At 45.8% G+C, this 20,000-nt stretch overlaps 1 protein-coding gene across 3 annotated transcripts in view; it reads left to right on the top strand.

Annotated features, from left to right (window-relative positions):
• Positions 1-20,000, top strand: part of LOC139552799 (stAR-related lipid transfer protein 13-like) — an 89,844-nt gene that overhangs the window by 17,194 nt on the left and 52,650 nt on the right. For 2 of the 3 annotated variants that reach the window (XM_071364842.1, XM_071364843.1), the window contains exon 1: positions 2,134-3,858. The exons of the other annotated variant lie outside the window; for it this stretch is intronic. In XM_071364842.1, coding sequence (XP_071220943.1) covers positions 2,685-3,858 — 1,174 coding nt within the window. In that variant the 5' untranslated portion in view covers positions 2,134-2,684. Of the gene's footprint in view, positions 1-2,133; positions 3,859-20,000 lie in introns of those variants that run through there. 3 annotated transcript variants of the gene reach the window in all.

The raw sequence follows: 20,000 nt of genomic DNA, 5'->3' as shown, positions 1-20,000 counted from the left end.
TCTGTTTAGGGCCAAATAACATTCTAGTTTGCCCTGTTTTTTTGTTAATTCTTTCCAATGTGTCAAGTAATTATCTTTATGTTTTCTCATGACTTGGTTGGGTCTAATTGTGTTGGTGTCCTGGGGCTCTGTGGGGTCTGTTTGTGTTTGTGAACAGAGCCCCAGGACCAGCTTGCTTTGGGGACTCTTCTCCAGGTTCATCTCTCTGTAGGTGATGGCTTTGTTATGGAAGGTTTGGGAATCACTTTCTTTTAGGTGGTTGTAGAATTTAACAGCTTTTGATAATTAGCGGGTATCGGCCTTATTCTGCTCTGCATGCATTATTTGGTGATTCTGCATGCGGAATCTCAATTTGGTTTGTCCCATTTTGTGAATTGTTGGTTGGTGAGCGAACCCCAGACCTCACAACCATGAAGGGCAATGGGTTCTATAACTGATTCAAGTATTTTTAGCCAGATCCTAATTGGTATGTTGAATTCTATGTTCCTTTTAATGGCATAAAAGGCCCTTCTTGCCTTGTCTCTCAGATTGTTCACAGCTTTGTGGAAGTTACCTGTGGCGCTGATATTTAGGCAAAGGTATGTATGGTTTTTTTGTGTGTTCTAGGGCAACAATGTCTAGATGGAATTTGTATTTGTGGTTCTGGCAACTGGACCTTTTTTGGAACACCATTATATTGGTCTGACTGAGATTTACTGTCAGGGTCCAGGTCTGACAGAATCTGTGGAAATAAATGTGCGTGTTTTTTGCCAATTTTAACCGCAAATCAGTTGTTTGTGTACATGGATTTCATAATCTCGTATATTTTTCCCCCAACACCACTTTCAATCAATTTGTATAGCAGACCCTCTCGCTCTGTCTTTCTCTAGTTTCTGCCTCTCTCTCTCTCTCTCTCTCAATTCAATTCAATTCAATTCAAGGGGCTTTATTGGCATGGGAAACATGTGTTAACATTGCCAAAGCAAGTGAGGTAGATAATACACAAAAGTGAAATAAACAATACAAATTAACAGTAAACATTACACATACAGAAGTTTCAAAACAAGAAAGACATTACAAATGTCATATTATATATATACAGTGTTGTAACAATGTACAAATGGTTAAAGCACACAAGTTAAAATTAAAAATCTCTCTCTCTCTCTCTCTCTCCCTCTCTCTCCCTCTCTCGCTCTCTCTCTCTCTCTCTCTCTCTCTCTCTCTCTCTCTCTCTCTCTCTCTCTCTCTCTGTCTCTCTCTCTCTCTCTCCCTCTCTCTCCCTCCCCTTCTCTCTCTCTCTCTCACTCTCTCTCTCACTCTCTTTCTCTCTCTCTCTCTCTCTCTCTCTTTCTTAAGCTAGTGTTTTTCCCAGCTTTTCCTTCCTCTCTAGAAGGTCTTTAGGATGATGTTTTTTCCAGCAGGCCCTGTTCTTCATATTATTATATCACACACACACACACACACACACACACACACACACACACACACACACACACACACACACACACACACACACACACACACACACACACACACACACACACACACACACACACACACACACACACACACACACACACACACACACACACACACACTCCCTTGTAGTACCATACAGTGGTAAAGTAGTGGTTTTTCGCACAGGTTCAGGCAGCTGGGCAGTGTTCCCAAATCTCTCCTGCCATTGGCTGTTACACAGGCCTTTCTCCTGCTATTGGCTGTTACACAGGCCTTTCTCCTACTATTGGCTGTGAGTAGAGGAAGGATAAAGTGGTAAGAAGGAGGAAGATTTGATAAGAGTTGAGGGGAACTATGTGTGTGTGTGTGTGTGTGTGTGTGTGTGTGTGTGTGTGTGTGTGTGTGTGTGTGTGTGTGTGTGTGTGTGTGTGTGTGTGTGTGTGTGTGTGTGTGTGGGTCTGTGTGTGTGTGTGTGGGTGTGGGTAATAAGAGGTATCAAGGAGCATTCAATGTGTCAAGTTTGATCTGAGAGAGAGAGAGAGAGAGAGAGAGAGAGAGAGAGAGAGAGAGAGAGAGAGAGAGAGAGAGAGAGAGAGAGAGAGAGAGAGAGAGAGAGAGAGAGAGAGAGAGAGAGAGAGAGAGAGAGAGAGAGGGTCTTCTATATACTGGTGGTTGTGTGTTACAGAGAGATGAAGTCATTTGTGTTCCTCTCGGACTGTCAGGACATCATGTGGTGAGTGGGAGACAGATCCACTGACAGGAAGATAGAGATACAGAGATATATTGATAGATAGTCGTATAGAGATACAGAGATATATTAATAGATAGAGATACAGAGATATATTGATAGATAGTCGTATAGAGATACAGAGATATATTAATAGATAGAGATACAGAGATATATTAATAGATAGAGATACAGAGATATATTAATAGATAGAGATAGATGTATAGAGACACAGAGATAGATTAATAGATAGAGACACAGAGATATATTGATAGATAGAGATACTAACAGAGAAAGGATCAGAGAGAGAGAGAGAGATTTGTTTTGATTTTACGCTGGTTGTTTAATGTCAGTGCGTTTTCATGGTGTTGTACTTAGGCAACATTTAGCCTGTCTATAGTGTCATCATATCTGTAGAGCGTGTCATATTATATATTATTATATATAGGAGACTGTGTCATATTATATATTATTATATATAGGAGACTGTGTGGTCAGTGACAGTGGGAGGGACAGAGAGATGGACAGAGACAGGGAGAGTTGCAGAGGTGATGGAGACAGAGACAGGGAGATGGACAGAGACAGAGACAGGGAGATGGGCAGAGACAGGGAGATGGACAGAGACAGGGAGATGGACAGAGACAGGGAGATGGACAGAGACAGGGAGATGGACAGAGACAGGGAGATGGACAGAGACAGGGAGATGGACAGAGACAGGGAGATGAACAGAGACAGAGAGATGGACAGAGACAGAGAGATGGACAGAGACGGAGACAGGGAGAAAGACATTAACAGAGGCAGGGAGAGTGAGGAGAGAGACAGAGAGATGGAAAGAGACAGAGAGATGGAAAGAGACAGGGAGATGGACAGAGACATGGAGGTGGACAGAGACAGAGACAGAGAGATGGACAGAGACAGAGACAGGGAGATGGACAGGGAGATGGACAGAGACAGGGAGATGAACAGAGACAGAGAGATGGACAGAGACAGAGAGATGGACAGATACAGGGAGATGGACAGAGACGGAGACCAGGAGAAAGACATTAACAGAGACAGGGAGAGTGAGGAGAGAGACAGAGAGATGGAAAGAGACAGAGAGATGGAAAGAGACAGGGAGATGGACAGAGACATGGAGGTGGACAGAGACAGAGACAGAGAGATGGACAGAGACAGAGACAGGGAGATGGACAGGGAGATGGACAGAGACAGGGAGATGAACAGAGACAGAGAGATGGACAGAGACAGAGAGATGGACAGATACAGGGAGATGGACAGAGACGGAGACCAGGAGAAAGACATTAACAGAGACAGGGAGAGTGAGGAGAGAGACAGAGAGATGGAAAGAGACATGGAGGTGGACAGAGACAGAGAGATGGAGAAAGATATTAACAGAGACAGGGAGAGTGAGGAGAGAGACATTAACAGAGACAGAGAGATGGACAGAATCAGAGACAGGGAGAGTGAGGAAAGAGACAACGACAGGGAGGGAGACAGGGAGAGGGAGAGGGAGAGGACAACCGATCATGACAGTGATGGAGAAAGTGGTAGTGGTAGTGAAAGGGCGTGTCTGGAGTTCATGACCCCTGATGGACAGGACATCTACCTGAGGCTTGGCCACTCCCCCCGACGACGCTCCGCCCTCCGTCTCACACGCATCATCGCTCGCCATCAGCTCCTCACCAGGCTCACTCAAGGTGGGGAACATGCTTATGACAGTCTTACGATGCATTATAACTGCATCATAATGTATTATATCAGCTGCTGAGCAGACTGGGTCAAGGTGGGGAACATGCTTATGACAGTCTTACGATGCATTATAACTGTATTAATGTGTTATACACATAAATAAGGTGTTACTACTGAAAGTGCTGTAGTCTACCTCTGTCAGTGTCCTTGGTGTTAATGAACGTGCTGTAGTCTACCTCTGTCAGTGTCCTTGGTGTTACTACTGAAAGTGCTGCAGTCTACCTCTGTCAGTGTCCTTGGTGTTAATGAACGTGCTGTAGTCTACCTCTGTCAGTGTCCTTGGTGTTACTACTGAAAGTGCTGCAGTCTACCTCTGTCAGTGTCCTTGGTGTTAATGAACGTGCTGTAGTCTACCTCTGTCAGTGTCCTTGGTGTTAATGAACGTGCTGTAGTCTACCTCTGTCAGTGTCCTTGGTGTTAATGAACGTGCTGTAGTCTACCTCTGTCAGTGTCCTTGGTGTTACTACTGAAAGTGCTGCAGTCTACCTCTGTCAGTGTCCTTGGTGTTAATGAACGTGCTGTAGTCTACCTCTGTCAGTGTCCTTGGTGTTAATGAACGTGCTGTAGTCTACCTCTGTCAGTGTCCTTGGTGTTACTACTGAAAGTGCTGCAGTCTACCTCTGTCAGTGTCCTTGGTGTTAATGAACGTGCTGTAGTCTACCTCTGTCAGTGTCCTTGGTGTTAATGAACGTGCTGCAGTCTACCTCTGTCAGTGTCCTTGGTGTTAATGAACGTGCTGCAGTCTACCTCTGTCAGTGTCCTTGGTGTTAATGAACGTGCTGTAGTCTGCCTCTGTCAGTGTCCTTGGTGTTAATGAAAGTGCTGTAGTCTACCTCTGTCAGTGTCCTTGGTGTTAATGAAAGTGCTGTAGTCTACCTCTGTCAGTGTCCTTGGTGTTAATGAAAGTGCTGTAGTCTACCTCTGTCAGTGTCCTTGGTGTTAATGAAAGTGCTGCAGTCTACCTCTGTCAGTGTCCTTGGTGTTAATGAACGTGCTGTAGTCTACCTCTGTGAGTGTCCTTGTTCTGGAACCATTGACAGTAGGAGGGTCCCTCAGCATCAAACTGTTCTGGAACCATTGTTTCAGCATGTCTCTATGTAGCTCAGCCCAGCCCAGTGTTCCATGATTGCTTCCTGCACTTCCTGTCACATGACCTGTGTTGACAGGAAGTCCTCTCCCAGCCTGCCCATTGTCATGGAGATGTCACAGGGCTGTTGTTGGAGAGTTCTGCTGGCTTTCGGTAGCTGTACAGGGCTGAGGGTTGGATTGGTACCGGATGGTTTGGTACCGGATGGTTTGGTACCGGTTGGTTTTAATGTATGGTGTATTAGCCATTCATGGCTCCCGAGTGGTACAGCGGTCTAAGGCACTGCATCTCAGTGCTAGAGGTGTCACTACAGACACCCTGGTTCGAATCCAAGCTGTATCACAACCAGGCCGTGATTGGAAGTCCCATAGGGTGGCGCACAATTGGCCCAGCGTCGTCCGCGTTTGGCCGATGTAGGCCGTCATTGTAAAATAAGAATTTGTTCTTAACTGACTTGCCTAGTTAAATAAAGGATAAATAAAACAAGTTAAATCAAAATGTCTTGATAAATATTGGCCTGACTGAAACGTCAACACATTAGCAAGCAGAAAGTAAAGTATCTAACAGAAGGATACAGTACTTGACAGGGAGGACTGTTCCTCTCACTTTGTATACGACAGGGAGGACTGTTCCTCTCACTTTCTATACGACAGGGAGGACTGTTTCTCTCACTTTGTATACGACAGGGAGGACTGTTTCTCTCACTTTGTATACGACAGGGAGGACTGTTCCTCTCACTTTCTATACGACAGGGAGGACTGTTCCTCTCTCTCTGTCTCTCTGTCTCTCTCTAAGTCCGTATGAATGGACAGGGGAGCCTGATGATCTGAGACCAGCACTACTGCTATGAGATACTTTTCAGAGAAATATCAAAAGGTTTTACTGTATTAATATGGTCACAGGTCTTATCATACTGTATTAATATGGTCACAGGTCTTTTCATACTGTATTAATATGGTCGCAGGTCTTTTCATACTGTATTAATATGGTCGCAGGTCTTTTCATACTGTATTAATATGGTCGCAGGTCTTTTCATACTGTATTAATATTAGTCACATGTCTTATCATACTGTATTCATATGGTCACAGGTCTTACCATTTCTTTACCAGACTGTACATTCTATCATTCAACTCTGTATACAGTTGATTCCTAACGAGATGACGTCATAACATACAGACCGTCATTGTAAATAAGAATTTGTACTTAATTGACTCGCCTTGATAAAGTTTAATAAAATACATAAATAAAATTCCCCAAATCCATCCTCCTCCCCTCTCCTCCATCCCCCTCTCTCCTCCATCTTCCTCTCTCCTCCTCTCCTCTCGCCACTCCTCTCTTCCTCCCATCCTCGTCTTCCTCACTGACCCCTGTAGATGAAGGTCTAAGTGTTTTATCGTGTGGGAATATGGCATGAATCCAGAGACTGTGTGTGTGTGTGTGTGTGTGTGTGTGTGTGTGTGTGTGTGTGTGTGTGTGTGTGTGTGTGTGTGTGTGTGTGTGTGTGTGTGTGTGTGTGTACGTCTGTGCGTGTGTGTCCATGCATGCATGTTTATGTGTTTCTGCATATCTCAGACTTGACTGTTTACCATCTACTGTATCGCTGTTAGTCAGACTACAGACAGTTATAACAGGACTGTTAGATTACAGACAGTTATAACAGGACTGTTAGATTACAGACAGTTATAACAGGACAGTCAGACTACAGACAGTTATAACAGGACTGTTAGATTACAGACAGTTATAACAGGACAGTCAGACTACAGACAGTTATAACAGGACTGTTAGATTACAGACAGTTATAACAGGACTGTTAGACTACAGACAGTTATAACAGGACTGTTAGATTACAGACAGTTATAACAGGACTGTTAGATTACAGACAGTTATAACAGGACTGTTAGATTACAGACAGCTATAACAGGACTGTTAGATTACAGACAGCTATAACAGGACTGTTAGATTACAGACAGTTATAACAGGACTGTTAGATTACACACAGTTATAACAGGACTGTTAGATTACAGACAGTTATAACAGGACTGTTAGATTACAGACAGCTATAACAGGACTGTTAGATTACAGACAGTTATAACAGGACTGTTAGATTACAGACAGTTATAACAGGACTGTTAGATTACAGACAGTTATAACAGGACTGTTAGATTACAGGCAGATATAACAGGACTGTTAGATTACAGACAGTTATAACAGGACTGTTAGATTACAGACAGTTACAACAGGACTGTTTGACTACAGACAGTTATAACAGGAGAGATTGAGGAGAGATGAGATTGATCAGCCGTCCATTGTTCTATATTGAGATTGATCAGTCGTTTTAAAGCTCTCTTTATAGCATGCATCATCGTATAATGTTCACTGTGGGCTATTCTGCTAGCGATGGCACCAATGTCGTAACCATGGATATATGGCATTACATGAAGGTACTGTTTAACCAAAAGGGATTTAGAAACACTGACGTATCCTTAAAGACAAGACAGAGCAACACCAACGTCGACCGTTGATAATCTGCTGTGTCGACCAATGTTGACGATTCACAGGAATTTAACAGGAAATGGCAGCTGATGTCCTTTGGTCAGGGGCGATAGGGCGACCAGCTGCTATGCACAGCTGGCGTTCGTATTGGTCATCCTTGTCCGTAAGGTATTGTAAGGTTTCGTCCCTGCTACAGTTCAGCTCTCCACATGTTTTACATTTAGTTATCACTCCAGACAGGAAGTTGTGTTGCACTTCCTGTTGACTCTGCCTGGGAAGGGAGAGGCTACAGTATACGGACACGCCTGGTGCCCAAATGGCTGAATTATGTCACGCAGCTGAGAGTCGAGTGGTGACGAATGGATTCAGTCCCTGATGAGCCCTTCCCAGCTAGTTTATGCTGGCTACCTGGCAACAATAGCAGCATGGTGCTAGTTAAAAGTATTTAAATTTAAAATTTTATTTAACTAGTCAAGTCAGTTATGCACATATTCTTATTTACAATTACGGCCTAGGAACAGTGGATTAACTGCCTTGTTCAGGGGCAGAACAACAGATTTTTACCTTGTCAGCTCGGGGATTCGATACAGCAACCTTTCGGTTACTGGCCCTACAATCTAACCATTAGGCTACCTGCCACCCCAGTGTAGTTAAATAGTGTAGCAAGATGAAAAAGGGGGAGAAGGGAAGAAAGTCAGTAAAAATGAAAGGGCCAAAGGCATTTTGGAATCGAAAACCTTCTAAGGAACATGTGGTTCCATTGTAATGTAATAGGTAAACAACTACCGTTGTAGATCAGTCAGAATGGACGTTGGTCTTCAATTAAACCCCACATAACCTTCCTTCACCCCCCCCCCCCCTCACCCCTACTCCCTCACCCCCTACTCACTCCCTCACCCCCTACTCCCCCCCTCACCCCTACTCCCTCACCCCCTACTCACTCCCTCACCCCCTACTCCCCCCCTCACCCCTACTCCCTCACTCCCTCACCCCATACTCCCTCCCTCACCCCATACTCCCTCCCTCACCCTCTACTCCCTCACACCCTCACCCCCTACTCACTCCCTCACCCCATACTCCCTCCCTCACCCTCTACTCCCTCACACCCTCACCCCCTACTCACTCCCTCACCCCCTACTCCCTCACTCCCTCACCCCATACTCACTCCCTCACCCTCTACTCCCTCACACCCTCACCCCCTACTCACTCCCTCACCCTCTACTCCCTCACACCCTCACCCCCTACTCACTCCCTCACCCCATACTCACTCCCTCACCCTCTACTCCCTCACACCCTCACCCCCTACTCACTCCCTCACCCCCTACTCCCTCACTCCCTCACCCCATACTCACTCCCTCACCCTCTACTCCCTCACACCCTCACCCCTTACTCACTCCCTCACCCTCTACTCCCTCACACCCTCATCCCCTACTCACTCCCTCACCCCTTACTCACTCCCTAACCCTCTACTCCCTCACACCCTCACCCCTTACTCACTCCCTCACCCTCTACTCCCTCACACCCTCACCCCCTACTCACTCCCTCACCCCATACTCACTCCCTCACCCTCTACTCCCTCACACCCTCACCCCCTACTCACTCCCTCACCCCATACTCCCTCCCTCACCCCTTACTCACTCCCTCACCCTCTACTCCCTCACACCCTCACCCCATACCCCCTCCCTCACCCCTTACTCACTCCCTCACCCTCTACTCCCTCACACCCTCACCCCCACTCACTCACTCCCTCACCCCATACCCCTTCCCTCACCCCTTACTCACTCCCTCACCCCTTACTCACTCCCTCACCCTCTACTCCCTCACACCCTCACCCCCACTAACTCACTCCCTCACCCCATACCCCCTCCCTCACCCCTTACTCACTCCCTCACCCTCTACTCCCTCACACCCTCACCCCCTACTCACTCCCTCACCCTCTACTCCCTCACTCCCTCACCCCATACCCCCTCCCTCACCCCTTACTCCCTCCCTCACCACTTACTCACTCCCTCACCCCTTACTCACTCCCTCACCCCCTACTCCCTCACACCCTCATCCCCTACTCACTCCCTCACCACATACTCCCTCCCTCCCTCACTCCTTCCCTCACCCCTTACTCACTCCCTCACCCCCTACTCATTCCCTCATCTCCTCCTCCCTATCTCTCTCTCTCTCTCTCTTCTGTCTGTCTGTCTGTCTGTCTGTCTGTCTGTCTGTCTGTCTGTCTGTCTGTCTGTCTGTCTGTCTGTCTGTCTGTCTGTCTGTCTGTGTCTCTCTCTCTCTCTCTCTCTCTCTCTCTCTCTCTCTCTCTCTCTCTCTCTCTCTCTCTCTCTCTCTCTCTCTCCCTCTCTCTCTCTCTCTCTCTCTCTCCCTCTCTCCCTCTCTCTCTCTCTCTCTCTCTCTCGCTGAGAGGAGACGATTGGCGTGAGCTCAGTGGGATTAGCGACACAGCATGTTGTACAGGTGTGTGTGTTAATTAAAGTCTGTGCTGACGAATCCTTTATTCCCATGCCAGCAGGAGCACTGCCTTCGGTCTCAACCGCAATGCCCTCTGGGACTGTGGTGCTTAGTTAGTTAGTTAGTTAGCTAGTTAGTTAGTTAGTTAGTTAGTGTGGACTGTATAGACTGATGATTGATTCTATTCACCATAGTATCCTTTCCTTTCCTGGAGGGGAGGGGAGTGGAGTGGAGTGGAGTGGAGGGGAGGGGAGTGGTCTGTCTGTCTGTCTGTCTCCCCCTCTTTCCCTCTGTCTCTCTCTCCCTCTCTCTCTCTCTATTAGAGAACAGTTGAGAGTCCTAGCATTAGAACAGTGGAGAGTCCTAGCATTAGAACAGTGGAGAGTCCTAGCATTAGAGAACAGTGGAGAGTCCTAGCATTAGATAACAGTGGAGAGTCCTAGCATTAGATAACAGTGGAGAGTCCTAGCATTAGATAACAGTGGAGAGTCCTAGCATTAGAGAACAGTGGAGAGTCTTAGCATTAGATAACAGTGGAGAGTCCTAGCATTAGAGAACAGTGGAGAGTCCTAGCATTAGAGAACAGTGGAGAGTCCTAGCATTAGAACAGTGGAGAGTCCTAGCATTAGAGAACAGTGGAGAGTCCTAGCATAGAGAACAGTGGAGAGTCCTAGCATTAGAGAACAGTTGAGAGTCCTAGCATTAGAGAACAGTGGAGAGTCCTAGCATCAGAGAACAGTGGAGAGTCCTAGCATTAGAGAACAGTGGAGAGTCCTAGGTTAGAGAACAGGGGAGAGTCCTAGCATTAGATAATAGTGGAGAGTCCTGGCATTAGAGAACAGTGGAGAGTCCTAGCATTAGATAACAGTGGAGAGTCCTAGCATTAGAGAACAGCGGAGAGTCCTAGCATTAGAGAACAGCGGAGAGTCCTAGCATTAGAGAACAGTGGAGAGTCCTAGCATTAGAGAACAGTGGAGAGTCCTAGCATTAGAGAACAGTGGAGAGTCCTAGCATTAGAACAGTGGAGAGTCCTAGCATTAGAGAACAGTGGAGAGTCCTAGCATTAGATAACAGTGGAGAGTCCTAGCATAGAGAACAGTGGAGAGTCCTAGCATTAGATAACAGCGGAGAGTCCTAGCATTAGAGAACAGCGGAGAGTCCTAGCATTAGAGAACAGCGGAGAGTCCTAGCATTAGAGAACAGCGGAGAGTCCTAGCATTAGAGAACAGTGGAGAGTCCTAGCATTAGAGAACAGTGGAGAGTCCTAGCATTAGAGAACAGTGGAGAGTCCTAGCTTTAGAGAACAGTGGAGAGTCCTAGCTTTAGAGAACAGTGGAGAGTCCTAGCATTAGAGAACAGTGGAGAGTCCTAGCATTAGAGAACAGTGGAGAGTCCTAGCATTAGAGAACAGTGGGGAGTCCTAACATAGAGAACAGTGGAGAGTCCTAGCATAGAGAACAGTGGAGAGTCCTAGCATTAGATAACAGTGGAGAGTCCTAGCATTAGAGAACAGTGAAGAGTCCTAGCATTAGAGAACAGTGGAGAGTCCTAGCATTAGATAACAGTGGAGAGTCCTAGCATTAGAGAACAGTGGAGAGGGGAAAAGAAGGACAGAGGAAGTGAAAGAGTTAAGAGAGAGAATTCAGGAGGAAGAGAGGAATTTAAAGGATCATAATAAAGGGTTAACTGGAACGATAGAGGAGAAGAAGAAAGAGTGGCAAAACAACCGCAGAGAGAGAGAGAGAGAGAGAGAGAGAGAGAGAGAGAGAGAGAGAGAGAGAGAGAGAGAGAGAGAGAGAGAGAGAGAGAGAGAGAGACAGAGACAGAGAGAGAGACAGAGAGACGGAGACGGAGACAGAGACAGAGACAGACAGAGAGACGAATCTTGTCAAGTTACAGGCGAAATCTCTGGATGAGTTTGATGGATGAAGAGAATATTACCCTTTTATTGGAGAAAGGACGTTCTGCATGTCACCAGTATGACTGAATTATGAGGACTTCTAGTGAGTTCCATCTCTTATTTTTCCATTTCTCTTACAGACACTCACAGACACAGACACACAGTCATAGACATACAGACACACAGTCACATACGAACTATCATTGTCACAGACACACAGACACGCAGACACACAGTCGCAAACATACAGACACAGAGTCACATATACACAGTCACAGACACACAGTCACAGACACACAGAGATACAGAACCACAGACACACAGTCACAGACACAGACACAGAGACACACAAACACAGAGACACAGACACAGTCACAGAGACACACAAACACAGAGACACAGACACAGTCACAGAGACACACAAACACAGAGACACAGACACAGTCACAGAGACACACAGTCACAGAAACACACAAACACAGAGACACACAAACACAGAGACACAGACACAGTCACAGAGACACACAAACACAGAAACACAGACACACAGACACACTGTCACACAGGAGACTGTATATTCAGGAGACTGTATATATAGCCCAGAATGTTCTCTCTATACCATGTCTGTTTTCACTGAAGGGCATTATATTATCTCTACAGTCTTATCTTCTATGGTGTATTGTGGTATGTGTGACAGGCAGGCATGTTTGGTGTGAAAGAGAGAGAAGTTATGCAGAGAATGTTGTGAAAGAAAAAGGCATGTAATTGTTGGATTGTGGTGAGAAGTAGTTTATTGACCTCTCTCGCCTCTCTCTCTCCTCTCTCTCCTCTTTCTCTCATCTCTCGCTCTCTCTCCTCTCCTCTCTCTCCTCTCCTCTCTCTCCTCTCTCTATTCTCTCTCCTCTCTCTCGCTCCTCTCTCTCCTCTCTCTCTTCTCTCTCTCCCCTTTCTCTTCTCTCTCCTCTCTCTCTTCTCTCTCTCCCCTTTCTCTTCTCTCTCCTCTCTCTCCTCTCTCTCCCCTTTCTCTTCTCTCTCCTCTCTCTCTCCTCTCTCTCCCCTTTCTCTTCTCTCTCCTCTCGCTCTCCTCTCTCTCCCCTTTCTCTTCTCTCTCCTCTCTCTCTCCTCTCTCTCCCCTTTCTCTTCTCTCTCCTCTCTCTCTCCTCTCTCTCCCCTTTCTCTTCTCTCCTCTCTCTCCTCTCTCTCCCCTTTCTCTTCTCTCTCCTCTCTCTCTCCTCTCTCTCCCCTTTCTCTTCTCTCTCCTCTCGCTCTCCTCTCTCTCCCCTTTCTCTTCTCTCTCCTTTCTCTCTCCTCTCTCTCCCCTTTCTCTTCTCTCTCCTCTCTCTCTCCTCTCTCTCCCCTTTCTCTTCTCTCTCCTCTCTCTCTCCTCTCTCTCTCCTCTCTCTCCCCTTTCTCTTCTCTCTCCTCTCTCTCTCCTCTCTCTCTCCTCTCTCTCCCCTTTCTCTTCTCTCTCCTCTCTCTCTCCTCTCTCTCTCCTCTCTCTCCCCTTTCTCTTCTCTCTCCTCTCTCTCTCCTCTCTCTCTCCTCTCTCTCTCCTCTCTATCTCCTCTCTCTCTCTTCTCTCTCCTCTCTCTCTCCTCTCTCTCCTCTCTCTCTCCTCTCTCTCCCCTTTCTCTTCTCTCCTCTCTCTCTCCTCTCTCTCTCTCTCCTCTCTCTCTCCTCTCCTCTCTCTTTCCTCTCTCTCTCTCTCTCTGGGATGTTCGACGGTTAAAGACGAGAGTTCTCACACTGTGTTGTCCTGTCTGTCTGTCTGTCACTCTGTCCGTCTGTCTGTCTGTCTGTCTGTCTGTCTGTCTGTCCGCCCGTCCGCCTGTCTGTCTGTCTGTCTGTCTGTCTGTCTGTCTGTCTGTCTGTCTGTCTGTCTGTCTGTCTGTCTGTCTGTCTGTCACTCTGTCCGTCTGTCCGCCCGTCCGCCTGTCTGTCTGTCTGTCACTCTGTCCGTCTGTCCGCCCGTCCGCCTGTCTGTCTGTTTCTCCATGACTTCAGTCCTTTGTACAGCTTGATGTGAATGAGTGTGAATGAGTGTGAATGGAATACTATGAGATAACCGATATAGTGAATACTATAGTAATGACTAGAACCAATGATATATGATAGAGGATACCACAGTAATGACTAGAACCAATGATATATGATAGAGGATACCACAGTAATGAATAGAACCAATGATATATGATAGAGGATACCATAGTAATGACTAGAACCAATGGTATATGATAGAGGATACCACAGTAATGAATAGAACCAATGATATATGATAGAGGATACCATAGTAATGACAAGAACCAATGATATATGATAGAGGATACCACAGTAATGAATAGAACCAATGATATATGATAGAGGATACCACAGTAATGAATAGAACCAATGATATATGATAGAGGATACCACAGTAATGACTAGAACCAATGATATATGATAGAGGATACCACAGTAATGACTAGAACCAATGATATATGATAGAGGATACCACAGTAATGAATAGAACCAATGATATATGATAGAGGATACCACAGTAATGAATAGAACCAATTATATATGATAGAGGATACCACAGTAATGAATAGAACCAATGATATATGATAGAGGATACCACAGTAATGAATGTAGAACTGTCAGTTTGAGTTGTGTAGTCAGTTCTGTTGACAGGATATCAGGAGATCTATGAGGAATGACTGACATTCTGGAATCTATGACTGATGTTCTGGAATCTATGACTGACGTTCTGGAATCTATGACTGACGTTCTGGAATCTATGACTGGCGTTCTGGAATCTATGACTGACGTTCTGGAATCTATGACTGACGTTCTGGAATCTATGACTGACGTTCTGGAATCTATGACTGACGTTCTGGAATCTATGACTGACGTTCTGGAATCTATGACTGACGTTCTGGAATCTATGACTGACGTTCTGGAATCTATGACTGACGTTCTGGAATTTATGACTGACGTTCTGGAATCTATGACTGACGTTCTGGAATCTATGACTGACGTTCTGGAATTTATGACTGACGTTCTGGAATCTATGACTGACGTTCTGGAATCTATGACTGACGTTCTGGAATCTATGACTGACGTTCTGGAATCTATGACTGACGTTCTGGAATTTATGACTGACGTTCTGGAATCTATGACTGACGTTCTGGAATCTATGACTGACGTTCTGGAATTTATGACTGACGTTCTGGAATCTATGACTGACGTTCTGGAATCTATGACTGACGTTCTGGAATCTATGACTGACGTTCTGGAATCTATGACTGACGTTCTGGAATCTATGACTGACGTTCTGGAATCTATGACTGACGTTCTGGAATCTATGACTGACGTTCTGGATTCTATTACTGACGTTCTGGAATCTATGACTGACGTTCTGGAATCATTGTGTGTGACTGGTGATGATGGGAAAGTCACGTTGGTTGTGTGTGTGTGTTTATACTGTGTGAATGTGCAGTGGCGGATTTAGTTATAGGCGACATGGGCAGCCGCCCAGGGCGGCATCTTGCCGTGGGCGGCACAGGGTGCCCTCACAAAAATCTTTGGAATGGTGACATTTGCGGCAGGTAGCCTAGTGGTTAGAGTGTTGGACCAGTAACCAAAAGGTTGCTGGACCAGTAACCAAAAGGTTGCTGGATCGAATCCCCGAGCTGACAAGGGAAAAATCTGTCGTTCTGCCCCTGAACAAGGTAATTAACCCACTGTTCCTAGGCCGTCATTGTAAATATGAATTTGTTCTTAACTGACTTGTCTAGTTAAATGAAGGTTAAATTTGCACACCACGTCAATGATATCATGTCACCTTGTGGGTCTGTGGGTCAACTAACCTTGTCGGAGTGGGCGTCCTGATTCTAGTTTGTGAGCTAAGCAGGCTACTGCCTGGGAAGGTCTCCCACTCAGAAGTATGAGATGGGGAGGGGGGCGGGGGTAGGTTGACCTCAGGTCTCCCCACTGGAAGCCCAAGGTAGGGGGAGTGGGGGAATCTATCAAATAGTGCACCTCTAACTTTGTACAGTACTAATGCAATTAGTCAAATCAGTCACACTACGAAATGCTACCAAATAAACCACAATTCATTCATAATACTGTGAATATATAATTTCACAGACATATTGTTAATTTTTTCTGGTTTGTGTGAAATGGTTAAGAATAATATAAAACCAGTCTGCACATTACCAAGGTGAATTGGTTTAGTCTTGACTCTTGGTTGACAGTGTTGGGGGATGAGTAATGTAGTCTTGACTCTTGGTTGACAGTGTTGGGGGATGGGTAATGTAGTCTTGACTCTTGGTTGACGGTGTTGGGGGATGGGTAATGTAGTCTTGACTCCTGGTTGACAGTGTTGGGGGATGGGTAATGTAGTCTTGACTCCTGGTTGACAGTGTTGGGGGATGGGTAATGTAGTCTTGACTCCTGGTTGACAGTGTTGGGGGATGGGTAATGTAGTCTTGACTCTTGGTTGACAGTGTTGGGGGATGGGTAATGTAGTCTTGACTCTTGGTTGACGGTGTTGGGGGATGGGTAATGTAGTCTTGACTCTTAGTTGACAGTGTTGTGGGATGGGTAATGTAGTCTTGACTCTTGGTTGACAATGTTGCGGGATGGGTAATGTAGTCTTGACTCTTGGTTGACAGTGTTGGGGGATGGGTAATGTAGTCTTGACTCTTGGTTGACGGTGTTGGGGGATGGGTAATGTAGTCTTGACTCTTGGTTGACAATGTTGCGGGATGGGTAATGTAGTCTTGACTCTTGGTTGACAGTGTTGGGGGATGGGTAATGTAGTCTTGACTCTTGGTTGACGGTGTTGGGGGATGGGTAATGTAGTCTTGACTCTTGGTTGACGGTGTTGGGGGATGGGTAATGTAGTCTTGACTCTTGCTTGATGGTGTTGGGGGATGGGTAATGTAGTCTTGACTCTTGGTTGACGGTGTTGGGGGATGTGTAATGTAGTCTTGACTCTTGGTTGATGGTGTTGGGGGATGGGTAATGTAGTCTTGACTCTTGGTTGACGGTGTTGGGGGATGGGTAATGTAGTCTTGACTCTTGGTTGATGGTGTTGGGGGATGGGTAATGTAGTCTTGACTCTTGGTTGATTGTGTTGGGGGATGGGTAATGTAGTCTTGACTCTTGGTTGATGGTGTTTGGGGATGGGTAATGTAGTCTTGACTCTTGGTTGACAGTGTTGGGGGATGGGTAATGTAGTCTTGACTCTTGGTTGACAGTGTTGGGGGATGGGTAATGTAGTCTTGACTCTTGGTTGACAGTGTTGGGGGATGGGTCATGTATTGATGCTCCAGTGCCAAATCAACACAAGTCTTATTTATTCATGTATTTTTATTTTTATATAACTGTAGGGGGGGGGGCAAGGCCCTGTGTGATGTTTTAATTAGGGCTCGTAAAGAACCACTCATTAACACACACACACACACACACACATACACACACACACACACACACACACACACACACACACACACACACACACACACACACACACACACACACACACACACACACACACACACACACACACACACACACACACAGAAGCTCAAGTAGCCTTCCAGTGTAGCTGTGTGGGCATTATGCATGTCAGTGGAAAAAGACAAATGCCAACTTGAAACCAGCCACAGTGCTGGGGAGATGGGGTGTGGCTCTGTGTGTGTGTGTGTGTGTGTGTGTGTGTGTGAAGTCAAGTCATCAGCAGCGGTAACAGTGTTGTGAAGGGTTAACACCTGATTGGAACTCAACGGTGTTAAAAAGCCACCGGTTTAGTCAGATCTCAGAAAGGCTTCATCATCATCATCATCACTGTAATATAGTCCTCCTATGTGACTCAGTAGGTAGAGCACGGTGCTTTTAACGTTAATGATCATGGGTTGGATTCCCGCTGGGGCCACACGTATGAAAAATGTATCCACGCATGACTGTATGTTGCTTTGACTTAAAGTGTCTGCTACATAACTTTAATATATTATAAATGTCTATTATGACAGTTACAGCAGGATTACGACAGATGTCACGATCGTCGTTTGGATGAAGAGAGGAGGACCAAGGCGCAGCGTGATATAAATACATTCTTCTCTTTATTAGAAGAAGACAAACGAAACGAATACTATACAAACTAATCAAAACAACAAACGTGAAGCTATACAAACAATAAGTGCAGACACTGGCAACTTACACATAGACATAGACAATCGCCCACAACCTACCTAATGACTATGGCTGCCTAAATATGGCTCCCAATCAGAGACAACGATAGACAGCTGTCTCTAATTGAGAACCAATCTAGGCAACCATAGACTTACATAAACACCTACAATGAACACAACCCCATGAACTCTACAAACACCCCCTAGACAATACAAACACCCTAGACGAGACAAAAACACACAAACATCCCCCATGTCACACCCTGACCAAACTAAACTAATAAAGAAAACAAAGATAACTAAGGCCAGGGTGTGACAACAGAGCTTTATTACTTTTAAATATTTCTCATTCTCTAAAAGACTTTATGCTACAGAAAAGTACTCCATCACAGATTCCTTTCTTCTTATATGACGGACTGTACGTTAACCCACTCACTGTGTCTCCGTCTGTCTTTGGGATCGTTGCAGCGGCATTCTGGAGGAGACAGTGTTCGCTTGGGGAATGTCTCCCTCTATGGAATTAAGGAATGCCGAATAGATTCACACATTAAACATTCCGGTGTGTGTGTGTGTGTGTGTGTGTGTGTGTGTGTGTGTGTGCGTGTGTGGAGACGAAGTAGGAGGGTGGGGGGTGCGGCAGCCGCTCCTCTGAACTACAGCATGTATATTCCTACCCTCCCACATGAACAAATACCATAGTATACTATTGAATAAATACTTGATGCATACTATGGGATAAATACTATAGAATTCACAGTAGTGTTTTTGCAGACTTCACTGTAGTGTTTTCAGGGAATATTTGGTGAAGTTTAAAATTCAGTTTCGGTAGGAGAGATTTAAACCTCAGATTACACGTCTAATCCACAGCAGGAACGTCCATATATGGGCATTGTCTCCGTATTGGAATGTGTCCTTAGCAAAGAACTCCATATATGGAGAGAGAGAGAGAGAGAGAGAGAGAGAGAGAGAGAGAGAGAGAGAGAGAGAGAGAGAGAGAGAGAGAGAGAGAGAGAGAGAGAGAGAGAGAGAGAGAGAGAGAGAGAGAGAGAGAGAGAGAGAGAGAGAGAGAGAGAGAGAGAGAGAGAGAGAGAGAGAGAGAGAGAGAGAGACCACCTCACTCACCTGAATCCCCTTGTTTAATCAGCCTCCCCAACCACCATCCAGACCAAAACGCTCAAACTCTACCATCTACTATCCCTTCCGATATGTTCGTCAGATGTCGAATAAGCCGAACTCGAGAACTGTAGTACCCCAAAGAATGTAAGAGGGGTTCTGCACCACCTTGTGGTCTGGCTGTGCTGCTATGACGGAAAAAAAAACAACGTTTAAGTTTTTAAGGACTAGGAAATGAAAATGGCGGTTAGATGTTAAACGCTAAACTCTTTGAGCCCATTTGCTGTTTTTGTCGCACTTCCTTCCAACGTGTCCTGCGTTTCCTGTTAGCACCATAGAGGGGAACAGAATGCATGACCATGCTCCAGAGAGTGTTAGCGTTCAGGATGGGTCTAATATCACAAACACTAGAGACACATTCAGAGGAACAAAATCAATTCAACATGGCACGTTGGCTTTATAAACCGCCAGAAACGTGTTTAATATGTTGACCGCCAGAAACATCTGTTCTCTTCCACCATTCCTTGCTGGCAAAGTACCAGGATGTGGCAAAGTACCAGGATGTGGCAAAGTACCAGGATGTGGTAAAGTACCAGGATGTGGTAAAGTACCAGGATGTGGCAAAGTACAAGGATGTGGTAAAGTACCAGGATGTGGTAAAGTACCAGGATGTGGTAAAGTACCAGGATGTGGTAAAGTACCAGGAAGTGGCAAAGTACCAGGATGTGGTAAAGTACCAGGATGTGGTAAAGTACCAGGATGTGGCAAAGTACCAGGATGTGGTAAAGTACCAGGATGTGGTAAAGTACCAGGATGTGGTAAAGTACCAGGATGTGGCAAAGTACCAGGATGTGGCAAAGTAC

This window comes from Salvelinus alpinus, chromosome 24 (genome assembly GCF_045679555.1).
Source record: "Salvelinus alpinus chromosome 24, SLU_Salpinus.1, whole genome shotgun sequence".
Taxonomy (NCBI): Eukaryota; Metazoa; Chordata; class Actinopteri; order Salmoniformes; family Salmonidae; genus Salvelinus; species Salvelinus alpinus.
Note: the sequence above shows the minus strand (reverse complement) of the source record. Positions and strands in the feature narration are given on the sequence as shown.